Below are 24229 nucleotides of genomic sequence, written 5' to 3' on the forward strand. Positions count from 1 at the left end.
CGCAGCCAGCTGAGTCCCTCCTTCCCATTCTTGGGCTTTGTGTGGAGTTCTCTTCCCTCTGGGTCTTCACTTCCCTTCTCCAGGGAAGCCCCTCATGGACCTTTCTTCTCCTTCTAGATCAGCAACCAACAACTGCTCTGCACACTTAACTTCCCTCTCCAACTTTTCTTTCCAGCTACTTAGTTCGCTCAATGCAGAGATTGTTTTCTCTCGTCTCCTTTCCTTCTGTCTCCAATTTTTAGGTTAGACTGGCAGCATGTTCCCCAGCAACAACTGAGGTGTTGGGTGTCTCCCCCCCCCCCCTCCAGGCTCTAGTCCACAATGCCAGGCAGGATCAATGGGACTGCTGTCTCGATATCTTGCCACCACAGCCCTGGCTAGCAGCCAGGTCAGCTCATCAGCCCTTGTGACAGCACAGCTGCCCTTCAAGGACAGAGGTGAGCTGCTTTTCCCCCTTTTCCTTACTCCAATGGCCGGCTCATGCCAGCAGAACAGCAGCCATGCCATGCCAGTAAAAACCCCATATGCCACAAGGTATGGGGGGGAGGGTTCCTTTTTTTTTTTTTTAATATTTATTTTTCAGGTACTTACAGTGTTTAAACATTTGAACTAGAGCCATGATATCTGGGTTGCAAAAATCCAGATGACCACTAGATAACCTTATTATTTTCTTACAAGGGACAACTATATACTGTTGAGTTCTCCTAGAATTAATTACTGATGAATTTCATTCAGTTTTAAGATACTACTTTACCCTGGAAAGCAGCTGCAGGAAACACCTTGATCAGGAATAACGTAAAGAAGGAGCCCCAAGAATGAAACAAATGGCATTATTTGAAAACTCAGTATTATGCCTTAATCTTCATTGAAGATCCATGTTTCTTCTCTAGCTTTGATAGGCAAACATCTGATCTCTTTATGTCATGCTCTGAAATGTGATCTTAATGAAGGAAACTGAAATGTGATTTTAATGAAGGTAACTGTCTCCTACCAAATCAAGCCATTTGTCCACCTAGCTCATTTTTTTCTATAATCCTGGCTGTTCCAGAGTTTTGGTCAGGAATCTTTCCCAGCTCTATCAGGAAATGCTGGGAATGAAGCTTGCAATCTTCTACATGCAAGGTGTGCACTCTCCACTGTTGAGCTATGGTTCTTCCATTTTCAATTAAAGATGGCAATGCAATGCCTTTTTTTCCTGGAACTCTCATAACCTTAAAATGGAGCTTGTGGCTCATTGATAATTATTTTTTTCTTCCTAGAAAACACCAGCATGTTTTTCCAATAATGAAAAAGAGCTGAATGTATGGAGGTACAAAACAACAGGAAAAGCAATTAACAGAACAGTTTAAATCCGGTGGATACTAAAACTGAAAGCCAGTTCAGTGGGCAATTTTAAACAGACTACATTTATTCTGAAGGTTCAATACAGTGTGTAAAAAATATAAGCCATTTAAGAATATATCCCATTTATTTATTGTTTAAATATAGCTACATTTCTCTTTATTTAGCATGCCCAACATACAATCATGAGGAAAAAGATTATTTTCATTATAAATTGAAAGGGGGGGGGGAGAGGAAACAGTAAAAAAAAAACTTCAGTTACAAAATAAGACAATTACAATCAGTGGCTAGTAGGTTTATCTACTTTTATTTTACTTAGCAAAAATAAACATTTGCCAATGTAAACATAACTCCTGAATATGCAGAGTCAAGAGCACAGAGTTGAAACAGTATCAACTATTGGAAGATGATTACATTTTACAGCTTGAATAACCATTAATTCTGAACAAGAAATTTCAACCCACATTTTGAATCTGAATTACCAAATATATGTGGTTTAGAAAATGAGGGAGTGCAACCTTGAAAGAAAATTTGATAGTGTGCTACAAAAAGGTCCTCTTCCCATAATTCAGCTACTAACCCAGTTGAACCACCTAAGCCCAAAATCACCTTTTGGGGAACTCAGAGCCCCCATTCGCTTTTCCAGAAAGAGCCCAGTATCCCCTGAGCCCTTGCACAAGAGACTGCTGGAAAGCCTTCACAACATTACTAGCATCTTCCTCACTGTGAGGCCATCAGCAGAGCTGACACATCCTGGACACCGCATCAAGAGTTTAAGAGACGCAAGGAGTTTTAAAATAGAGAGCCTTGCTTTTTTAGCTCTTCTTTCTCTCCATCCCTTTTTCCTGGAAGATTAGGTACACAAAATATGTCAGATCACCGGGGTTGGGTGTTCCCACAACATTACTGGCTGAGTAGCATTACTTTAATCCTTTACATGTCTGGATCAGCTCAGCATTAAATTTAACACTCTGTGGATCAGTTCACTAGATCAAGTGACTATTTTTTTATATTCCCACAAGACATGAACCCTTTCATGGATCCAGGTAAGTGCACTGTGTGAATAGAGTAAAACAGAAACAAATAACTCCCACCTGTAGGCTTAGGCAGACTTAGACTGAAATTTCAAACTTTTCCAACTTGATGCTACTATTACTATACACAGTCCACTGCAGGGGTGCGGGGGTAGGGGGAGAAGGGAGGCATACTGCACAATATCAGCAACAGGTTGTCAGCAACTGCAAGCAATATTGCAGATGATTACCAATAGGATGAAGGCAATATTGAAGCTGATCCTTTGGGAAGGTTACTACACGTATCGGATATCAAAGCTCTCAGTCACTCCTAGTGTTCATATGTTATTATAGCCACAAATATGTGCATTTGCAAAGATGACTCACTCAGCTAATATTATAGCTGGGTTTTTTCCCCCTATAAATCATGCTTAGAACCAGACTTGATTTGTAAAATAGCCACAGTAGCTATACATTTAACAGGGGTTAGATAAGACTACCTTTATGAATGATAATGTAATGAAATGGAGCAGGGAGGTAGAGAATTATGTTCCCCCAAGAATACTTTATTTCCCCAACCCTGTAGGCCAGTATTTGTGAGAAATGGAAAGCTGGCCACTCTTATGCCAGAGCTGCATACAGACAACAACTGCAGTTTCAAGGCCACCAAAAGCCACACAGAGTTCATTGATTTATGGGAAAGGTAGGAAGAGAAAACGACGGGTTTGAAGCACTATGGGGTAAGTGCTTGCACCTTTATGCCAGCCGTGGACCATCTATTAGTTCATTTGACTTCATTTCCTACTTGCAGTAAAGTTTCTCATCTAGCCATATGAGAATCTAGCCTATGAAATTTCTCCTGAGTCCAAGCGTAGGAAATGAGTTTAGGCATGTATAAGTCTGTGTTACATTGCTAAGTCCAGGTCAAGGGAGCCTGACAGAAGTAGTGAAAAGAGACAACTAACTGTCCTTGCCTTCCATGAATGGATGGCATGCATGTGTTTGTGTTTTTGTGTGTGTGAATGTGTGTAACACAGATAAAACCACCACAAGCTCCCCATGAACTAGTTTTAGGGAATCCACACAGTGGTGAACAATGCAACCCCTCAAATTTTTCATATTCTGAAATGGGGTGCACACTCATAATAATGTTTGCCTCTACATGGCTCAAAAACTTCACTTGCTGATTTCTGCCCATCAAGGTGTATTAAATACATATGAACAGGAAATTATATTTAAATACAATTGGCAACCCCATCCAGAAGTTCCCAGAGGAAATGGCTTTGTGATAGACATGAATGTGGATTATTGTGGAGAAGTTCCTACAGAATCTCTGAGTACCATTAAAATAAAAAGCATGCAGATTGACTAGCCTGAATTTTTGAGGGGTTCTCATGACATACTCAGAATCACTAGGTGCCTCTTTGGGGTGATGAGTGGCTTACTGTGGAATGACTCATCTCCCCTCCTGCATTGCCACCATTTCTCAGATAATGATGGTAGTTTTGCAGTATAATCAGTGATAGAGTGTTTCTTTGACTTCACATACAATTCTAATGGCCAGGTTAGCTGGAAAGCTGGAAATTGTATCATAATACCAGATTGGGTAAACCAACCCTGGTTAAAATCTCTGGTGTGCACTGCCATTTCCAGTTTCATCTGGTGAGAACAGACCTCCGTAGAACCGGGCAAGGCTGTTAGGCAGTCCCATCTGGGTCGCCAAAATTGTTGTCCCAGAATGATGGGCTCGTTGGTCCCGGTACGCAAGGCCAATTAACAGATTGAGAGTAGAGACTGGATTAAAGCTTTATTTGCACAAACAAAGGGTTCAGGGAAAAAATATTCCAAAGCAAGCAGACACCACCCTTGGGTGAATACATTTTTATACCCTCTACATGAGACAAACAAAGTCACAAATTTCTAAATCACTAATCAGAGCCCAGCTAAATGTCACACTACCCTCAGATATTCAGGGAGCGGGTACACTTGTGCAGTTACCTCATTACCTCATTAAAGCCGTTAATAAACAGCTTATCAGCTAAACTAAAACTTGGCAAACAAAAATGGTCTTCAAAGTATTCCAACAAGATGTATCCTGGAGACAGATGGACTTGCAGAACCATTAAGGCCATGATCCTATCTACTACGCTTCTTCACTGACAAGGCAAAAATTCTTCAAAGGGGAAGGGGGACAAATATATTTATTTATTTATTTGTTTGTTTGTTTATTTATTAAATTTGTATGCTGCCCATCTCCCCCAGCAGGTCACTCTTGTGCTACTGCAGCTGGTTTCATCTGGTTTTTCTAATTACCTATGTGTCACATCTACTAATCAACTGCTCTTCCCTGCCCGGCAACAGGCAGGATCAGCCAGAGAACAAACATGGAGTCACTTTGGCTCAAGCTTGTACCACACTCCCCCCCTTTGAGAGTTTGACACTATGATCAAATAGAGTCACAGCCTCACAAAAACTGTTTATTTAGAGAAAAAATCATGAAGCTCCAAATATGTGGGAATAGAAGACCTATACGTAAAATCAGGGGGTCTAAAACAAAAGCGGGAGATACACAAGGCCAACAGGCTAGGGATACACTGAATACAACAGCATAAACAGGTTAATAGTATTATGTTCTATGGTCCACACTTGTACTCCCCCCACATATATAAAAAAACAAACAGTCTCAAATTCCTTACAAAAAATAACAAGTAATAAAGAAAAAAATATCGTTTCTCTAGAAGTCCCCTAAATAATCTACGCTGATGGTAGTAGGAAAGTTATGACCATAAATTAGTTTCTGCTTGAGGATCATCAAGCAATGTCCTTGCTTGAATCCTAAGGTGTGGGCTAGCTCCCATCAATTACTTGTTACTTTTAAACAAAAATCTGAAGTCCACTCAGTAGTCCACTCTGGAGGCATACCTTCTCTCGGTGGGGCGTCATGTTGATCCTGCCACTAGGAGGTGTTGGAGCAAGCCGGGTCGTGGTGAAAGTTGCATTCCCCCTTCTCGTACTGGTCACAGTCTCTGGTGTCTTTGCCACCAAGGCCTGGATGCGGGTTGCCTTCCTGACTCTAGAAAAATGGACCCATGGCTTACAACTGCAAGCTTAAATAAAAGAGTGAGTGGTCAACAGCACTTGGTCCCTTCAACTCTGGAGCAGGTTGTCCCTCCACACACTCAGGAGCACAAAGTCGCCAGGCTGGAATGGATGGACATCTATATTCAAGGGCAGAGACTGATTGGCCTGGACATATCTATAAAAAAACAAACAAACAAAAACAAAAAACAACACAGCAAACACACAAGGCAAATACTATACCGTCTAAAGCATATTATTTCCAATTACAGGCATTTAAATACCATTCACCACTGATGAATTCACTGGAAATGGTTAAACAAAATCTCAAATGAGCTACATCCTAACTTACCCCTGGGACTGATTCTAATTCTCAGAAGGGCTAAAGGCAAAGCATCTGCTCATTTAAGAGTGGTGTCTCAACCCACCTAAAAAACATGTCAACAAAAACAAAAAGATGCTTATATCCACTCATTCAGGGTAGGTCAGTAAAGTCCACTTGCCATGTCTCACTAAGTTCTGATCTTCCAGGTTGGGCACCAGAGGGTGCCTTTTTAACAATTTTTGGGTTAGTCTGGGCACAAAACACACATCTTGAGGCAACTTGCTCATCTTTGGCGTAAAAATCAGGGCAAATCATCAAGCAGCTGAGCTAATCGTTCATTGCCTTGGCGCTTTGGTGGGCGGATTGACCATCAGTCTCTCATCAGGGTTAATCCACCAGTCTTTACTGTTAGATGTTCCCCAGCCTAAGGCTGCCTCTTCTTTTGGGCAGTGCAAGGGGGTTCCAGTAGGGCAGCCTCTCCTTGTATATCCATTGGGGCTGCCTCATCCACTCTTTGGATCCCTCTGGAAATAGATCTGTGGCTTTTGATAGGCTTTGCAGTCTATAACAGCCACCTGTTTATGAAAATACGTATACAGCTTCCAACAAGTAAATATGTTTGGGGCAGATTTGATTCCAGTTCCAGCTGCTGTGAGCAGTCCCTGTTCTTTCCACAATGCCCCATGCACATGCAAAAGTCCAAAAGCATACCTAAAATCAGTATAAACACTGACAGTTTTACCATCAGCCAACTGGAGAGCTGGGATCAAAAGCAAAAGGCAAAAGTTCCGCTCTCTGGGCTAAGGTTCCTGGGGGCAAAGGCTTAGTGTCCACTACTTCCCACTGAGTGGCTACTGCATAGCTTGCTTTATTGCTTCCCTGAATCATGCTATTGCTGCCATCAGTAAAATATCCTGCAGTAGGTATCTTGAAAACCCTTCTGGCTAGCCCAGGTTAGATCAAGCACCTCTAACAGAACCAATCATGTTCTGCTGCACTGGGCTCTGAGTATGAGGGCAATGTAGCCAGGTTAAAAGTGGTGGTAGAAGCCAAAGTCAAATTTGGATAGCCTAATAGGATGACCTGATAAAATACAACTCAACTTGGTGTCATCCAGCAGCTGCCTTTTTTAAGCTTCTTTAGCAAAAAGACACGTTGCTGCAGAAACCTCTGCTGCCATCCCCCTTTGCTAAAACGACTTCTCCAAATCTGGGAGGGGGCTGACATGAGCTTGATCTAACTGCTGAAAGGCTGCTTCACAATCTGGCACCCATTCAAAGGAATCTGAGTCCTTTCCCTGGGTAGCTTCACATAGGGGTTTGGCAATCAAACCCTGGAATCCAGAGGCAAAAACCCTCAGATAGGTAACAGTCTCTGAGCTTTTTCCTGTGACAACCGATATTCAACTTGTCCCAAGAAATTCAACAGGGAAATGGTGCACTTTGTACATGCTCGGGCGTGGCTAGGAGGGCCTTTGCACAGCTTTGTGTTGCGCACCAGTTGCAGCCATTCCTAGATCAGAGGGACCTAATCACTGTCACTCATGCCCTGGTCACCTCCCGTTTGGATTTCTGTAATGCGCTCTACATGGGGCTGCCCTTGAAGAGTATCCAGAAGCTTCAGCTGGTGCAAAATGCAGTGGCCCAGGCAGTTATGTGTGCCCCTAGGGCGGTACACGTTACACCTCTGCTTCACAAGCTACACCGGTTGCCAGATTGCTTCCGGGTCCAACTCAAGGTGCTGGTCTTGACCTTTAAAGCGCTTCATGGCATGGGGCTGGGTTACCTGAGGGACCACCTCTCCCCAATTACATCTGCCCGTCCCATCAGATCTGGCAGAGAAGGCATGCTGCGGATCCCGTCTGCTAGAGAATTACACTTGGCGGGTCCCAGGAGGCGGGCCTTCTCTGCCGTGGCACCTGCCTTGTGGAATCTTCTCTCCCCGGAAGTGAGATTAGCTCCATCCCTCTTAACATTCTGCAAGTCCCTCAAGACCTGGCTATGTGATCAGGCCTGGGGCTTCCAGGGGACTGGGGAGATTTTATGATGGCTCCCTTATTAATTTTATCCCCTCCTGTTTTGTGTGTTTTTACAGTTCTTTATGTGTAATTGTTTTTACGTATTTATTTTTTAAATTGTCGTACACCGCCCAGAGTCACCTTGTGTGGGATGGGTGGCTATATAAATATGATAAATGAATGAATAAATAAACACACAACAATAACTTATCAAAATATTGAATAACCATTCTTTTTGAGCCCTCAGGCTTTCTCATGGAGGGCTTTCTTTCAGGAGCCAAAGGAATGCAAAAGAAAACATCCTTTAAATCAGGGGTTGTAAGCCAGCGGGAGGGGGGAGGGGGGAGACCGCCCTTGAGTGGCAGTCCACACTCCTGGTGGCAAGCCTCTTTTTGCTTCTAGCTGGAGAGAGATTCCACCTCTGCAAAAGCACAGCTTGCCTGCTTGCTCCACCCCTTCTCTTTAGGCACTATCAAAATGACTCAAACTTGACTCAACTCTCTGCTCTCGCTCTCCTTTTGCATAACAAATCTCTCCCAGGCCAAGGGAGTAGGCATTCAGGCATACACACACACTGATGAGTTAACCTCTTCTCACCCAAAACACAATCCACTGATGAAAAAAATAGTTTTAATTAGCCTTTTCCCTGTTGCTCCAACAACGGGGGGGGGGGGGGAGGGGGGCGGGTCAGTGTTAAAACTGCCATGAGGAAAGTTTAAGACAGAGAATCAAAAAGCCTTCCTCTCACTTCCACTTTAACCAGGGGCTCAGAGGGGGAAACAAACTTGTGGGTTCCCGGCTTCCCTTTCTAAATCACCTGCATTCATTGCCATCAATTGGGATTTCTTTCTCTTCCCTTCAAACACTTTTCACTTTCCTCCTTGTCTCTTTCTCTCAAACACTTTCCTGATCCCCTCTGATTGCTGCCATAAGTAAAAATTCATGCAACTTAACTTTCTTTCTTTCTCCCAATTGGTGTATATTTTATACGCTATTTCCACTACTTGTGAAATAGATACAGTCACACCCCCTTCAGTTCTTTCTTTCTAATATCAGTCCCATAGACAACAAGTTAATCATTTTTTAATTCTCAGGAGACTCAGGATCAAAGTCACTGTAAATTCGCTCCAAAAACATCCTAGGATCTTCATCTCATAAAGCTAAATAAAAGATGCCAAGCAGCTGTCCTGGCTGAGGTATCTATTCCAGGAGGGAAGTCTGTCTTAAAGGCATCATGCCATAGGATGCCCCCAACTCAAGCCACCGGTGCCGGAGATGGGGTGGCAAAAAGGCATTATTGGCAGTCCCCTATGCACTTGTTCCCTCCTCACCATTCTGACTATCCAACAGTGGTGGATTTGCCCGTGGCAGAGGATTTATAGGAGGAGCTGAAGGAATTACATTGTCTTCCATAGGTTCCTTACTTTTTAAAACCTTATTTTGCCTTTTGAGCTGTTACCGGCACAAACAATTTACATTTTTGCATCATCTCTCTCTTTCCCCATAAAAACAAACATTTCAACATACATACATTCATCCCATTAGCTCAACAAAACAACAGTTACAAAATAGCCTCATGTTGGTGCCACTGGAAACTGCCCTCCCTTGCGGGAAGGGCTGAGCTGAGCATGGACCAACCCCCCCAAAAAACCCACCAAGAAAAAGAAGAAAAAGACGTTTTCACAGACGCTTCAGGTGGTTATTTTCAGAGCTCTCAAGTTTATACCATGGCCAGGTATTTTCACAATAGAGCTTTAACCAATTGTACAATAGTATTATAATCCAACACCCCATTCCATGGCCATTTCACTCCATCCTCCGAAGGACAACATGGCCAGGGGTTTATACACAAAGACTTCATTTTGGTCTTAGTCAGAGGATCCCTTCCAAACAAACTTCAAACTTCAATGTTTCAGGATGCATCCTAAAGGAGAACACTCCTTAATCTTGGTCTGGCCACTACCCATGTTTGAATCGCCTTTTATTTCATTGACCCCTTGGACTATTCCAACCTTGTTTCCAACCAATGCCTCACAAGTCAACATGTACTGGTCTTGGCATATGTTCCTCCAAGCGTCCAAGTGCGACCTACTAGTGTCTCCCTTCACTGCTCTGGTTCAACATTAAACCTAAAAAGACTTACAATCCGAAACCCAGAACTGGATATGCCTTCACCCCATTTCAGACTGCCACCCATCCCTGTCTTAGAAGTCCAGAACAGACACCAAACAGATACAGATATGTGTTCTGGATTCGGCTTATGGTCAATCACTCACACACTTGCAGCCTGTTGAGGCATGTGGATCTTTGCAAGCCCCCCTTGCTTTCTACCTGGATTTCCCAGATAGGTGTGGCTGGAGCAAGCAAGACACACAGCCTGTTCAACAGTTGGGAAAAGAATCAGTGAGATTCACATCACTTTCAACCAAAATCCAAGATAAACAAACAGCGACACCTCAGGGACTGACCAACACTGGTCTTGGTGACCAGATGCTTCAAGACTAGGATGGACTTACTGATGAAAGGGAGTAATATTAAAAACCAGAAGGCAATACTCACCAGCCAAGATCAACAGGTATTCTCTCATCCAATCATCTCTATGTTATTGGCATTGCACCTCTGAATCTCAGAGTCCCCCCTTGCCCGAGTCTCCTGGTTCCGACCCTGGTTAAAATCTCTGGTGTGCATTGCCATCCCCAGTTTCATCTGGTGAGAACAGACCTCCATAGAACCGGGCAAGGCCGTTAGGCAGTCCCATCTGGGTCACCAAAATTGTTGTCCCAGAATGATGGGCTTGTTGGTCCCAGTACGCAAGGCCAATTAACAGACTGAGAGTAGAGACTGGATTAAAGCTTTATTTGCACAAACAAAGGGTTCAGGGAAAAAATATTCCAAAGCAAGCAGACACCACCCTTGGGTGAATACATTGTTATACCCTCTACATGAGACAAACTCAAATTTCTAAATCACTAATCACAGCCCAGTTAAATGTCACATTACCCTGAGATATTCAGGCAGTAGGTATGCTTGCGCAGTTACCTCATTAAATCCATTAATAAACAGCTTATCAGCTAAACTAAAACTTGGCAAACAAAAATGGTCTTCAAAGCATTCCAACAAGATGTATCCTGGAGATGGATACACTTGCAGAACCATTAAGGCCATGCTCTTATCTGCTATGCTTCTTCGCTAACAAGGCAAACATTCTTCAAAGGGGAAGGGGGCAAATACACTTGTTGCTAGTGCAGCTGGTTTCATCTGTTTTTTCTAACTACTTACGTGTCAGATCTTCTAATCAACTGCTGTTCCCTGCCCGGCAATAGGCATGGTCAGCCAGAGAACAAACATGGAGTCACTTTGGCTCAGGCTTGTACCACAACAGCATGGTTAGAGAGAGAAGTCTGCGTGTTGAACAGGAATCCGAGTCCACACAATGCCCATTAGCTACACTGCCTTTTTAAAACCTGGACAATTTATCTAAGAATCAGTAATATTTGATAATATTTTCATTTTTATAATTATTTTATTTTTATAATGATTGGGTTTTTTTATCTGTTTGCTGTTTTATTTAATTGTTGTATTCCACCCAGAGTCGCTTGACGTGAGATGGGCGGCTATATAAACGTGATAGATAGATAGATAGATAGATAGATAGATAGATAGATAGATAGATAGATAGATAGATAGATAGATAGATAGATAGATAGATAGGCAGGCAGGCAGGCAGGCAGGCAGGCAGGCAGGCAGGCAGGCAGGCAGGCAGGCAGGCAGGCACGCAGGCAGGCAGGCATTCTGGTACTACATAGATTTCAATAGGCAAAACACAAATGGGAAACAGTTCAGGGAATTTAAAATTTCACATGCCTAAAACAAAATAGATTTTGTTTCTTTTAAAAGTCCAATGCTTGCAATCCATTGAAATAATAATAATAATAACAACAACAACAGCAACAGCTGTTGAACAAAATATATTACTAGGATTTTCAGTGGTACCAGGGATAAATACATGTCCAGATTTCAAAGTTTCACAAGCAACAATCCTTATATGACTTACCCAAGAGTACTTTTATTTAGTATAAATAAAATTATACCAGGGCTTGGTTTGCAACCTGAAAATCCTACCTGATTACCTATCTTTGACTTGAACACTGAAAAAAAGAGTAGATCATGGAAAATTGTTTACCTCATTTTTTGCCAGACGCTGTTTGCACAAGCAAGGCAGGGGCTTCAGTGCCTGAGGTACAGGTAGTTCCTGGATGCTTTTAGGAAAATGAGAGGGAGGGAGAACCTGGAGGAATGGTTTGTATAGCTTGCAGGTATAAGGATGCAGGCGTGTTCCCCACCAGGGCCCACTTGTTCTCTCCAAGCAGCACTGCCCAGTGTTCAGGATGTTCCTGCAAGACCTTCTGCAACTTGAACCAGGACTTTGGAATCCCACATCTGTTCCAGTATGACATCTGGTGGAGTGAGCCCTTTGCTGTCCTCTATCCTAGGAGAGGCTCCATTTCCTAGCAAGATGAGAACAGTCTCCGATCTCAGGAACTCACAGGCAAGATGCAGAGGGGTCTTGCCATCTTCCACATGAAAACAGCTGGTCCTACTGATGTAAGAGTTCAGGCTAGGCATTTTGTGTGCAGTGCTGACGAATAGCCCAGGGATATCTCTCCCATCATAGGTTACAGCCATTGCTAAATGAGAATCAGAGGATGGACAACACCAGAAATGCTCTCCAGCAACTTTGAGAGCCTCCTCTGGAAACTGAAACAGCAGATACTGGACACGAAGATGATTGTGCACCATAGCATACAGCAGGGCTTCTGAAGGGGAATACGTCCTCAGGTTAGTGTTCTCCTCCCAGTACAAAGTCTCCATAGTCTTCATGTCCTCCAGCATCCACACAAGCTTGTGATCCCAGACAGCCTGGTAGAACATAGAGGATAGAAACTTGCAATGCTGGCTCTGGGCATCCTGTCAACTAGATCTATTACCACTGGCCATATTTCACGGAGCAAACTCTTTTGCGCAGAAGAAATAACAATAACAATAACAATTCTTCTCCGTGCAATGGAAGGCTGGCATTCAGTTTCAATGCAGATTCCAGAAGCTGCTGCACCTTCAGGCTGTTGTGGCAGCAGCCTGCTGTGGACTGCACCAGCAGTGTTGCCAGATGCTCAAAGTTTTTATAGTCCAACACGCCCTTAAAAGTAGCCCAAAACCGCAACCCGCAAACGCCAAAAATTTCTCGCAACTGATCTCCAAAACTAGCCCAACTGATCCGGCCGTGCAAAACGCACCGCTTACCCAGGGCTTCCGTCCCAGCCTCCGGCCCTTCAACCATCATCCACCGCCCCACGTGGCCTCAATGTTTGCGCGAGGCCCGAGTAGCGTCAGCGGGGGCGTGGCTCGCGCTCAGTGGAGGTGGTCCTCAGCTAGTATGGCCGCGACTGACACAGTTGAAGGAGGGGCTCCTTCGGGAGGGCGGAGCCAGGCGGGGCGGAGCCAGCGAGGGCCGGAGAGTGGGACCTCGCTGAGGTGAGAGGGCGACGCTTGGAGCTGCCTCGGGAGCGAACAGGCGCCCGGCGCTGAGGCGGCTCTTTGGCTTCCCCTTTCCTGTCAGTGCAGGCTGCCGCGGAGTCGAGTGTTAGGTAATGGCTGCTGCTCCAGGGGGCTCTGGAGACTCGCTGAGGGAAGAGAGGTTGGCGGAGGGGGCGGGGAGGCCAGTGGCCGAAGGAGCTGCGGGGCCTTGGCGAGCCTCCTGCTCGTCTCGCCCGAGCTGCCTCCCAGGGCCCTCCGATTCCCTTCCCCTCCTGTTGTCCCCAGGCTTGCTGTTTTTGCTTGGCGACGGGGACTCCGGCGCGCCTGCTTCTTGTTTCCTCTTTCCCAACTCCCCCCACCCCATGCAAACCTCCTCCCCGTTTGTTCCCTCCGTCTTTCTTCCTTCCTTCCTTCCTTCCTTCCTTCCTTCCTTCCTTCCTTCCTTCCTTCCTTCCTTCCTTCCTTCCTTCCTTCCTTCCTTCCTTCACTTCCTCGCTCGCGCTGTCCTTACCAGCAGCGAAACACCCCGAGCTGGCCCCGCCCTCGCATTATCACAATAACATTCACTATGGCACAATAACACCCAATATGGCACGAAACCGCGCGCCCGCCCTCCTCCCAGTGTGTCGGCCCACGACCGCCGCCTCCCTCTCCGGCCCGCCGCCTTCGCATCCTCCTCCTCGCCTCCCGGCCGCAACAGCGAACGGGCTTTTTCCGGCTCGGCAGCCCAGCCTGGACCCGCCAAGGTTCGGTTAGTGCCCCTGCGCCGCAGCAACTCCCCCCTGCCTTTTGTCCGGCGCCGCAGAGGGTTTTGCTTTCCTGCGGCAAATGGTCTAAAGGGCAGCTGCGATTGTCCCCCGACGACTGGGACGGTGGGGCTCAGAGCCTGTGGTGCCTGTCTCTCCCTTTCATTCGAGGCATTTATTGTTTTTCCACTCCATTGGTTCCTCCTCCTGTTAGGACAACTGTTGAGGGTGTTCCTGTAAGGAAACCAGTTTTATCTTTGTTTGCACGCCCACATGTATACTGAGCGACAGTTTAAGCTCTGCTTCTGGACTGCTTATTTTGTTTATCCTTCTAATGATGTGCTGATTCCAAAAATGTACGCCATTTAGTGACACTAATTCTTAGGCTTGCTGCAAATCATGTTCACTTATTGAGGTATGCTCCTAGTTAAAGTGTTTACTTTGAGTCTTCTCTTGTTTTCCCCCTCAGTATGTGTGTGTGTGTGTGTGTGTGTGTGTGTGTTTGACTGAATATAGATTTGTCTCTGTTGCTGTCTTCTAAGGTTGTAAATGTATAAGAGATTCCTGAATGTAAAAGTGTTTCCAAATATAACACTGCTGATGTCAAAAGAAACTGCTTTTCCTTCTCTGGCTATGATAACAACTGGAGGCCCACAGGTCTCCTCAGCTGTTTCTTCTTTTTTGTTGTCAAATCATCTGTGTTCCTGGGTTCACCTCATTCTCATATGTGAAGGAAGGAGCCAGAGTCCTTACTGATTGGAGGCTGTGAGGCATGTGATCAGATTTCAGGCTGCTTTTTATGGACTGTTGGGATGGGTCTTGGTTTTCTAGGTCTTCTGGCGGAAGTGGCAGAAGTATACTCCTCTTGCAGTGTTCTGTAATGATTGGTGAAAAAAAGTGTAGTACAGCTGCCCAAGTGATTGAAACATTATCGGAAGGGAGACAGTTCTCCTTTTCTTTTTTATTCTTCTTTCTCTAGTTGATTCTTTAGTACAGAATGCCTTATCTATAACTCATACTGCATTCCAACAAGGTTGCATTAGCTGTGTGGAAAAGACAAATTTTAACAATGCCTAATTCATTGTATTGCACTTCTTTGTTACCTTTTTAAACTGACCCTGAACTACTTTATCTAGTAGAACAGATTTTTGATGAGCACCTTAATGTATTAGAATTTCATTAAAATTGTTTCTTCAGATGCTGTGGAACTTGTTTCATGTTTAAGGAATAATGAAATGTGTACCCATCCTCACAACAACTACTCCATGAAAGAAGGTAACTGGCCCAAAGTTACCTGTTCGGCTTTCATGCCTAAGGGAGGACTAGAACTTATGATCTTCTTGTTCCTAGTCTGGAATGTTAATCACCATGTTGATGGTATTGCATTTAATCTTCTGTGCTAATTATTATAAATATATATTCATTTTATAATTAAAATATTGCATGAATTAAACACATAAAGATAGATCTCTTCAGTCCATTCTCTAAGTTTATTAAAAATATGTTCAAATGGGTGCTTCTCCAAAATAAACCTAAGACATATGTTTCTTTGTTGATAATAAATGTATGTGAGTAGGAAAACTTCATGGTAATAATTAAATCTAACAAATCCAGGTTCCATTCAGACAGAGTGATGGTGAGGAGAGGGTGATACCCTGAAATATTATGAAGGTTGTCAGTGAATTAAATATGCTGCCTTAAGTGTCTGAATTAGCTTTGGTCTTTCCTATAGGATCAGGTCTTCATGCCTGAAGTATGATGTTAAATCATTATTTTGAATTGTCTGCATAGACTTCTGCTATGGGTGGAATGAACAAAGTAGATAAAGTTCAGTTATTGTAATGTCTGTGTTCATACTTTTGGGCATGAGTACCTTTGAACTATTAACAGCAATGCAGTGAAGTTCCCCAATTATCCATAGATGAGCAGATGCCAATATTGCATGTATCTGTTTTGGAAAACACATAGTTACTTAAGTTTGGATTCTTTAACCAAAGTTATACAGAGCATGGAACAATAAATTGGCCCCTTCTTTAATCTTTAAATCCAAGAAAAGGCATTTTTGAATTAGTAAAACCAGACAAAAATAAAATACTGTTATTTAGTACTATTTTCAATCTAAAACCACTTTACTTTTAAAACATGAGACATTTTATGTTTAGTTTTTGAGAACATAGAACCATAGAGTTGGAAGGGATCAGTTAGACATTTGAACGTAAATTTATCATAAGATAAACATGTGGCTAAAACAAATTGAAAAGTGCTAATGGGCAGGTAATTTTCCTTCAAAATATCAGACTAGTAAGAATTTTATGTATTATTCTACTGTATAAGGAAAAAATATCAGGCTAAGTTTTTCAGTATTTCTTGTTTTGTTAGAAATGGGTAAAAAGGAATAGCAATGACAGCAACAACAACAATAATGTCATTTTCCCTGTCTTTTCAGATTTTGACATCTTAAAACCAGAGTCCTTTCCCCAGTGGTTTGTTAGGTGAATATTCCTAATTTTTGAGCAAGGAGGTCAACTTTGCCATCTGGTCTCTGTGAAAAGCTGTATATGAAATACAGTCAGCTTTGAATCTAGAAGGCAGTATTTGTAAGACAATGCTGTGTAGGCCACAAGCAGAAACTTCTGTAAAATACTTTGGAATAGTGTAATACAGAATACTTTCTATATATTGAGTTTTACATTCTAATCTGAACTAGAGTTATATAGCTAGATTACAAAAGTATATGCCATAATAAAGGTCTTTGAAATGCTGTGAAATTTTGTTTTGTGCTTCCACATGATAGCTTCCAGTAGTATTGTTTCAGATTTCAGATTTTTTATTTATTCTTCCAAGAATGTTATTTGTAATCTGAAACTAAGAAGAACCATTTAACCACATACAGTGGGGAAAAAAAGTATTTAGTCAGCCACCAATTGTGCAAGTTCTCCCACTTAAAAAGATGAGAGAGGCCTGTAATTTTCATCATAGGTATACCTCAACTATGAGAGACAAAATGGGGGAAAAAATCCAGAAAATCACATTGTCTGATTTTTAAAGAATTTATTTGCAAATCATGGTGGAAAATAAGTATTTAGTCAATATCAAAAGTTCATCTCAATACTTTGTTATATATCCTTTGTTGGCAATGACAGAGGTCAAACGTTTTCTGTAAGTCTTCACAAGGTTTTCATACACTGTTGCTGGTATTTTGACCCATTCCTCCATGCAGATCTCCTCTAGAGCAGTGATGTTTTGGGGCTGTCGCTGGGCAACACGGACTTTCAACTCCCTCCAAAGGTTTTCCATGGGGTTGAGATCTGGAGACTGGCTAGGCCACTCCAGGACCTTGAAATGCTTCTTACGAAGCCACTCCTTCGTTGGCCGGGCGGTGTGTTTGGGATCATTGTCATGCTGAAAGACCCAGCCACGTTTCATCTTCAATGCCCTTGCTGATGGAAGGAGGTGTTCACTCAAAATCTCACGATACATGGCCCCATTCATTCTTTCCTTTACACGGATCAGTCATCCTGGTCCCTTTGCAGAAAACAGCCCCAAAGCATGATGTTTCCACCCCCATGCTTCACAGTAGGTATGGTGTTCTTTGGATGCAACTCAGCATTCTCTCTCCTCCAAACACAACAAGTTGAGTTTAAACCAAAACATTCTACTTTGGTTTCATCTGACCATATGACATTCTCCCAATCCTCTTCTGGATCATCCAAATGCTCTCTAGCAAACTTCAGACAGGCCCGGACATGTACTGGCTTAAGCAGGGGGACACGTCTGGCACTGCAGGATTTGAGTCCCTGCGGCATAGTGTGTTACTGATGGTAGCCTTTGTTACTTTGGTTCCAGCTCTCTGGAGGTCATTCACTAGGTCCCCCCGTGTGGTTCTGGGATTTTTGCTCACCATTCTTGTGATCATTTTGACCCCACAGGGTGAGATCTTACGTGGAGCCCCAGATCAAGGGAGATTATCAGTGGTCTTGTATGTCTTCCATTTTCTAATTATTGCTCCCACAGTTGATTTCTTCACACCAAGCTGCTTGCCTATTGCAGATTCAGTCTTCCCTGCCTGGTGCAGGTCTACAATTTTGTTTCTGGTGTCCTTCAACAGCTCTTTGGTCTTGGCCATAGTGGAGTTTGGAGTGTGACTGTTTGAGGTTGTGGACAGGTGTCTTTTATACTGATAATAAGGTCAAACAGGTGCCATTACTACAGGTAACGAGTGGAGGACAGAGGAGCCTCTTAAAGAAGTAGTTACAGGTCTGTGAGAGCCAGACGTCTTGCTTGTTTGTAGGTGACCAAATACTTATTTTCCACCATGATTTGCAAATAAATTCTTTAAAAATCAGACAATGTGATTTTCTGGATTTTTTTCCCCATTTTGTCTCTCATAGTTGAGGTATACCTATGATGAAAATTACAGGCCTCTCTCATCTTTTTAAGTGGGAGAACTTGCACAATTGGTGGCTGACTAAATATTTTTTGCCCCACTGTACACTACATTCTGCACTGTTTTTTTTTAATTTATTTTTGTAAGCATATCTGTCTAAGCAAGCCTCTTATATGCTTTGTAGACTGTGAGATGTGTAGAAATCTGACAGTTGCAGGTGTCTAGTTTTGTCCTGCTAAAAAGTCAAGTTCTTAGGAATTTAGTAGCAGTATGTGTCCCAAAGTATAGTAAACAAGCTATCCTGATGATAAATGTACTTTGATTTATCTGGGGCTATTTTCCAGTGCCAATTATGGTCTTTCTGGTCTATGGCTTTCAGTTTGATCTCACACAAATATAATATCGGTGTATAGAGTCATAAAAATTAGGAGGGAGTTAATGATTATCTGATACAACTACTTTCTAATGCAACAATATTGACTACTATAATTGTCCTATACATGACAACTTGTCTCTGTTTAGAAATTCTAAATAGAAGATTTTATTTTTGTAGCAAACATCCTGTTCTTGTATCTTTATCATATAAATCCACTGTTCTGTTATCTATGAGAAAACAGAAGAATCTTCTGATATTTGAAAGTGTCAATTGTATCACTTCTTAATTTTCTCTTTGATATACACATAACTTCAAGCTTTTCATATAAGACTATATTCTCTAAGCTTCTCACATGTATTTTAATGTGTGGAATCTATTAAATGCTCAAAGTATTTTTAATGATAAATTTTGTAACTTTTAAAGATTCTGCTGACAAGTTGTGTGGTCAGTAGTTCCCAGAATTGTACACTAACACAAGCAAAGCCTAAAGTTGGAGCAATTTGGAATAGATCATCTGAGGTGAGGTGGATGGCTTAAACATACCCTATTCTAATTCAAAAACCTTGGTGAAGCTCTGATACTGATTAGGGCAAAGATACTGCAGCAGTATCAAAGGGAATTTCTAGGGAACACCCCCCACTTTCAAAACTTGCTTACATAAAATATCTTGGTAGGAAGGGAATAGAGCAGAACTATTGGATTCTGGAATGTACAAAAGCATCTTAGATCAGACTACCCTTTGGGATCAGAGCACCATTGTTTGCCTTATTACTTGTCTCAATCACAGCTTTTGGGAAAACTGGCAAAATGGGGTCTTTCAGGCAATGATTGGGCAATGGGGCCAGTTGAAGAGAGCAAGGTCAGGCAGACCAAAGATAGGTCACAGGCAAATTGCTTCATAAATAATTGTTGCAGGTTTTGGAATAATGCAGTAGTGGTATGACTAAAGGGCTGCTAGATTCAAAATCAAAACTACAGTATGAGATTACTAGGATGGATCATGCTGGGCTCAGAATGGATTGTGATCTAGCTTGGGTGACCCCAAATAACACTCATTTAAGGGAATGGTGTGGAGATAGTGTCAGAGTGGATTATAGGAGAGGAATGTCACATTTCCTTTTCTTAAAGTAACAACCAGCCTGTTTCACCTACCTGGAACTGTACACAGTCTTGTGGTGCAGATGGCTATGCCTTTGTGTATAAATTCTGAGCAACTGGCTATTCAAGAGGTAGAGGAAAAGAACCTGGCTGAATGCTGTGCTATGACCATTTTCTGAAATAAATAGAAGTAATAAAGAAGTAATTTTTCTTGCTTTCTTTTTGATGTTTGTAAAGCAGTAGAGGGAGCATCCTACTAGCAGGAATGGAGTTCCTGCTCCAGAACTGAGAGTGAAACTGAGATGGACTATGCCTGAGCTATTTGCAAAGCATCTGATTTTTCTCTCTCCCCTTTTTTAAATATGAGGACAACTCCTAACAGATATTTTTATATACAGCAGGTGATGGAAGGTAGGATGTAAAGGTGGAGATACCTGTTCATTTAAGTAGCCACAATGAATATTTATGAAACAGTTCTTATTGAAATATCTAAGGAAACATTTATGTACATTGTCATTTTAAAAAAAATAATTCTCACAAGTATATTGTTTTACTGTGACTTTTCAACATTAACGCAATTTGTTTCTCCTGTTTTTTAGGACTCTAACAATTTTTAAAATGGGCCGCATCTTCCTGGATCATATTGGTGGTACTCGCCTATTCTCCTGTGCAAATTGTGACACAATCTTGACCAATCGCTCAGAGCTTATATCTACCCGTTTTACAGGGGCTACAGGACGAGCCTTTTTATTTAACAAGGTTAGTTAAAGACATCTAAAACTAATTAGCAGTGTGATTTCAGTATTTGCACAATACTTGGTTAGATGAAGCAGAAATGTCCATTTAAGAGTTGTAACAATGTGGTAGTAACAGTGGCTTAGGGCTCTTTTCAGATGCAAAATTTCCTGCTACAGTATTGCTTCTATGTGGCAGTATATATACAAGAAGTACATAGGTATCTATTTCACCATTTATCTGTATGCTTAGAAGTGATGATCAATCCAAACATGATATTAATGTATTATGGCTGTTATTGGATTGACTGCCTTTACTGGGCTGTGGATTTTTGTTAAAGGCTAAGATCAACATTAACTTCTAGAAAAAGTTAGCTTTCAATTACCAAGAATGTTGAAAATGTGAATGTAGCAAATGGGTAGAATATTGGAAATAGTGGAAACCAATTTGTGTTCTAACTAACTATAACTTATAGACCAATTAATTAACATAATTAAATTCTCCTATGTAATGCAAATTATAATATGTGATGGATTTGCTGGAAGTTGCTAGCCCTTGCTATGGGCTGGATTGTACCTGCTTAAAATGCATGGCTCGCTTAATTTGAAGGGTACTTTGTCTCTCCAAAATGAAGAATATAATTAGGGGAAGGAAACATGTTGTTGGAGGGGTTATTACCATAGTGGTGTTTAGCAACAGAGCAGAATTCCATTAAAGGTTTTAAACTGCTTCTATGAAGTAGTCACAGAATGACATTGCCATTAAAAGTTGAAAGTCAACTTTTCCAAAGTTCTCTAGTCACTGGAGATGTAATATGGCTAAAAATGTGTAATGGGAAAGGTGTTTGACTAGGAGTAGAAATATCTAAGTTTTAGTTTCCTTAGCTAACTTTGGGCCAGTAAATTGTTCCCAGTCCAACCAATCTCACAGAGTTGTTATGGGAAAAAATAGGCGAAAGGAGTGTTACATATACCTCTTTGATCTCCTAAATGAAAGATGGGATATAAATCAAATCAGTCAATCAATCAATCAATCAATTGCTTCTGTCCTTTTAACTTACTTTAGGTAGTAAATCTGCAGTACAGCGAAGTTCAAGACCGAGTTATGCTCACTGGCCGTCACATGGTTCGTGATGTGAGCTGCAAGAACTGCAACAGCAAACTTGGCTGGATATATGAATTTGCCACTGAAGACAGCCAGCGCTATAAGGAAGGCCGTGTTATCCTGGAAAGAGCTTTAGTCCGAGAAAGCGAGGGTTTTGAGGAGCATGTTCCATCTGATAACTCTTGAATGGAAATCTCTGCATCTTTAGGCTTTCTTTGTTGAAACTTAAAAAAGAGAAAAATCAACAAAAAAAACCCCTTACTTACATATGCTGTCACCTTAGCATCTGCGTTGGATTCATGAACTACAGAGAGGGAAAGAGGGAACTACAGAGAGGGAAAGAGAATTCCATATGGAATATTCCTTTTTCTTTATTATTTTTCTTTTTTTATCCTTTTCTCACTGTTGTTGTTCATAGAGAATGTTGTCTGGATGCTGTAATACTATTTTCTCTTTCAGTCTCAGCTATGTAAGCATTTGAAGTTACAAATCATCTAAAAGGAATTTGGAAATTTCTTTTATTAGAGAAATCAGTTGTATTTTAGTTTGTAAAACCTGTTACATCATAAGGAAATTTTAGTCTAGCTATGCCTTTTAATTTATTTCCATTTTGTCCTCAGTTTTTATTTCATTTTTAGCCAGATTTTCCACCTTATTGGCTGGCTGATAAAGAGGTCTGACTTTGTGAAGAATGCTGAAGGTTCAGTGTTTTGTCCAGTTTGTGCTGGCCACTGATTCATATTCTTGTTGGGGTTAATTGGTAGTACGGAATCTGTGCTTGTCTTTGTGTAACCCAAAATTGTTCTCATTCCTCATTTACTTAAGCAACACTTTTACCATGTGGGTGGTGTTCTATTACTTGTTTAAACAAATAGGACAAATCCATGTCTTTCTATTTTTCAGATGTAACTTAAAATATTGAGAAATGGCTGTATTGTATTGGTTCAAAACTATGTTGATAATTATGGGGATTGAGCAGTTGACTTACTCCTTTTCCTTCTTAGTTGATCTTAAATAGAAACTTATCTTGGAGTTTGTTCCCTTTTTCCCCTTAACCTTTAGTTCTGCATTAAAACCTGGCTATGAAGAAAAAGGGCATGCATACATTCAGGCATCTAATCCATGCCTATTTAAATAGCTTACAACTTGTCTTCAAATGCTGCTTCTGATGTCAAAGCTCTTACTCTTAGATGCATCTTACCTTTGTGATGCTGGGCCTTTACTGCTTTCACCAGCACAAGAAGCTCATTTGGCTGTATGTTGTAGCTGAATTATCTGGTACTTCCTATAGCAAGTTATTTGTGTTGCAATACTGATTCTTGCTCATCAGAGCAAATATTTCTATATACTCTCCTTACTCAAGGGTGCCCAAATGTTGCTGCTGGCATGGCCTGCCCTCATGACATGTTTTTGGAGATCCAAGAGCTGAATCTTACAGGACTAATCACAATTTTGTACTCTCCTTGTCAGTACTAAATATTTCATAAATAAGGACATACATTAAATATGCTTTACTGCAATAGATTCTTAAGCACTTGTTAAGTTCTACCATTGAGCAAAGAATACAAGAGTATTCCTGTAGTTGGTGAGATACTGGTAATAACTTTAATTATCCTAACCACACTTGTAGTGGCTAGGATCAGAAGTGATACCATTGCAAGTGTCTTTAGGAATTATGTTCTCTGAATCCTGTCTCTCATATATAACTAGCAGACTGAAGAGAGATGGGATTGTTATTATATATATTTTTGCACTCCATATGTGGCACTTTGGCCACTGAGCTGCAGTTGGGCATCCCTCGTAGCTTGAACTTTAAAAAGTTCTGTTATGCAATTTAGAAGGACAAGATGTAGATATATATGCTGCAGCTAAATTGACTAAGGATACTTAAAATAGTGTATTTGTGACTCAGATGAGTAGTCTTTAATATTGATTTCAGTATATCCCCTTTATTTTACTACTCTAGTGATCTGTCATTGGCATGGTCCTTGATGTACTCTTCATGTGTTTTGATGTTGCAGTACAATAAAGTATGTTTTGTCCTACATGGTCTCTAATTACATAGTTCACGTTACAAATATTACAAGTGGGGCTCTGAATAATGCCAATATGTATTTGAGTGATTTCAGCCAATAGTGTATACATAGTTGAAATAATTTATGTTATTAAATTAGGCTAAAACAACTAACTAAAAGTAAATGTTTTGATATATTTACAATATATAAACTATCCAGTCCTGCACTGTAACTTCAGTTATGTTATGGAGAGTTATGTTTCAATCCACATAATACTTCAAGAAGTATATATCATGCCCTAGTGCTAGAATTTGAAAAGATTTTATTTGCAAGCATGCCCAATCCTAGTTATTTGACCTGAAAGGTGTTATGAACATTTGTGGTATCATACATAGGTTTGGAACAGAAGTCTAGAATCCCAAACAGAAGAATGAATAGGTGGATCCAGTATGTAGCAAT

At 41.5% G+C, this 24229-nt stretch overlaps 1 protein-coding gene and 1 pseudogene across 4 annotated transcripts; one reads left to right on the plus strand and one right to left on the minus strand.

The window, feature by feature from the left end:
• Positions 1 to 1459: 1459 nt before the first annotated feature.
• LOC112541956 (ankyrin repeat domain-containing protein 9-like) lies at positions 1460 to 13273 on the minus strand (annotated as a pseudogene).
• YPEL5 (yippee like 5) lies at positions 13228 to 23800 on the plus strand. Of its 4 annotated transcripts, none has more exons than XM_088145823.1 (3): positions 13228 to 13306; positions 20516 to 20675; positions 21717 to 23800. In XM_088145823.1, exons 2-3 carry the CDS (start codon positions 20535 to 20537, stop codon positions 21939 to 21941), a joined length of 366 nt encoding a protein of 121 aa, XP_088001949.1. In that variant the 5' UTR covers positions 13228 to 13306; positions 20516 to 20534; the 3' UTR covers positions 21942 to 23800. The 4 variants fall into 4 exon arrangements, with proteins under 4 accessions (XP_088001949.1, XP_007438713.1, XP_025029236.2 ...); XM_007438651.4 differs by having other exon boundaries at positions 13281 to 13419; XM_025173468.2 differs by lacking the exon at positions 13228 to 13306 and adding an exon at positions 13788 to 14055.
• Positions 23801 to 24229: the final 429 nt, after the last annotated feature.

Source organism: Python bivittatus, unplaced genomic scaffold (assembly GCF_059951505.1).
Source record: "Python bivittatus isolate LINGU-HERP-01145 unplaced genomic scaffold, Pbiv_v1 ctg000020_np1212, whole genome shotgun sequence".
Lineage (NCBI taxonomy): Eukaryota > Metazoa > Chordata > Lepidosauria > Squamata > Pythonidae > Python > Python bivittatus.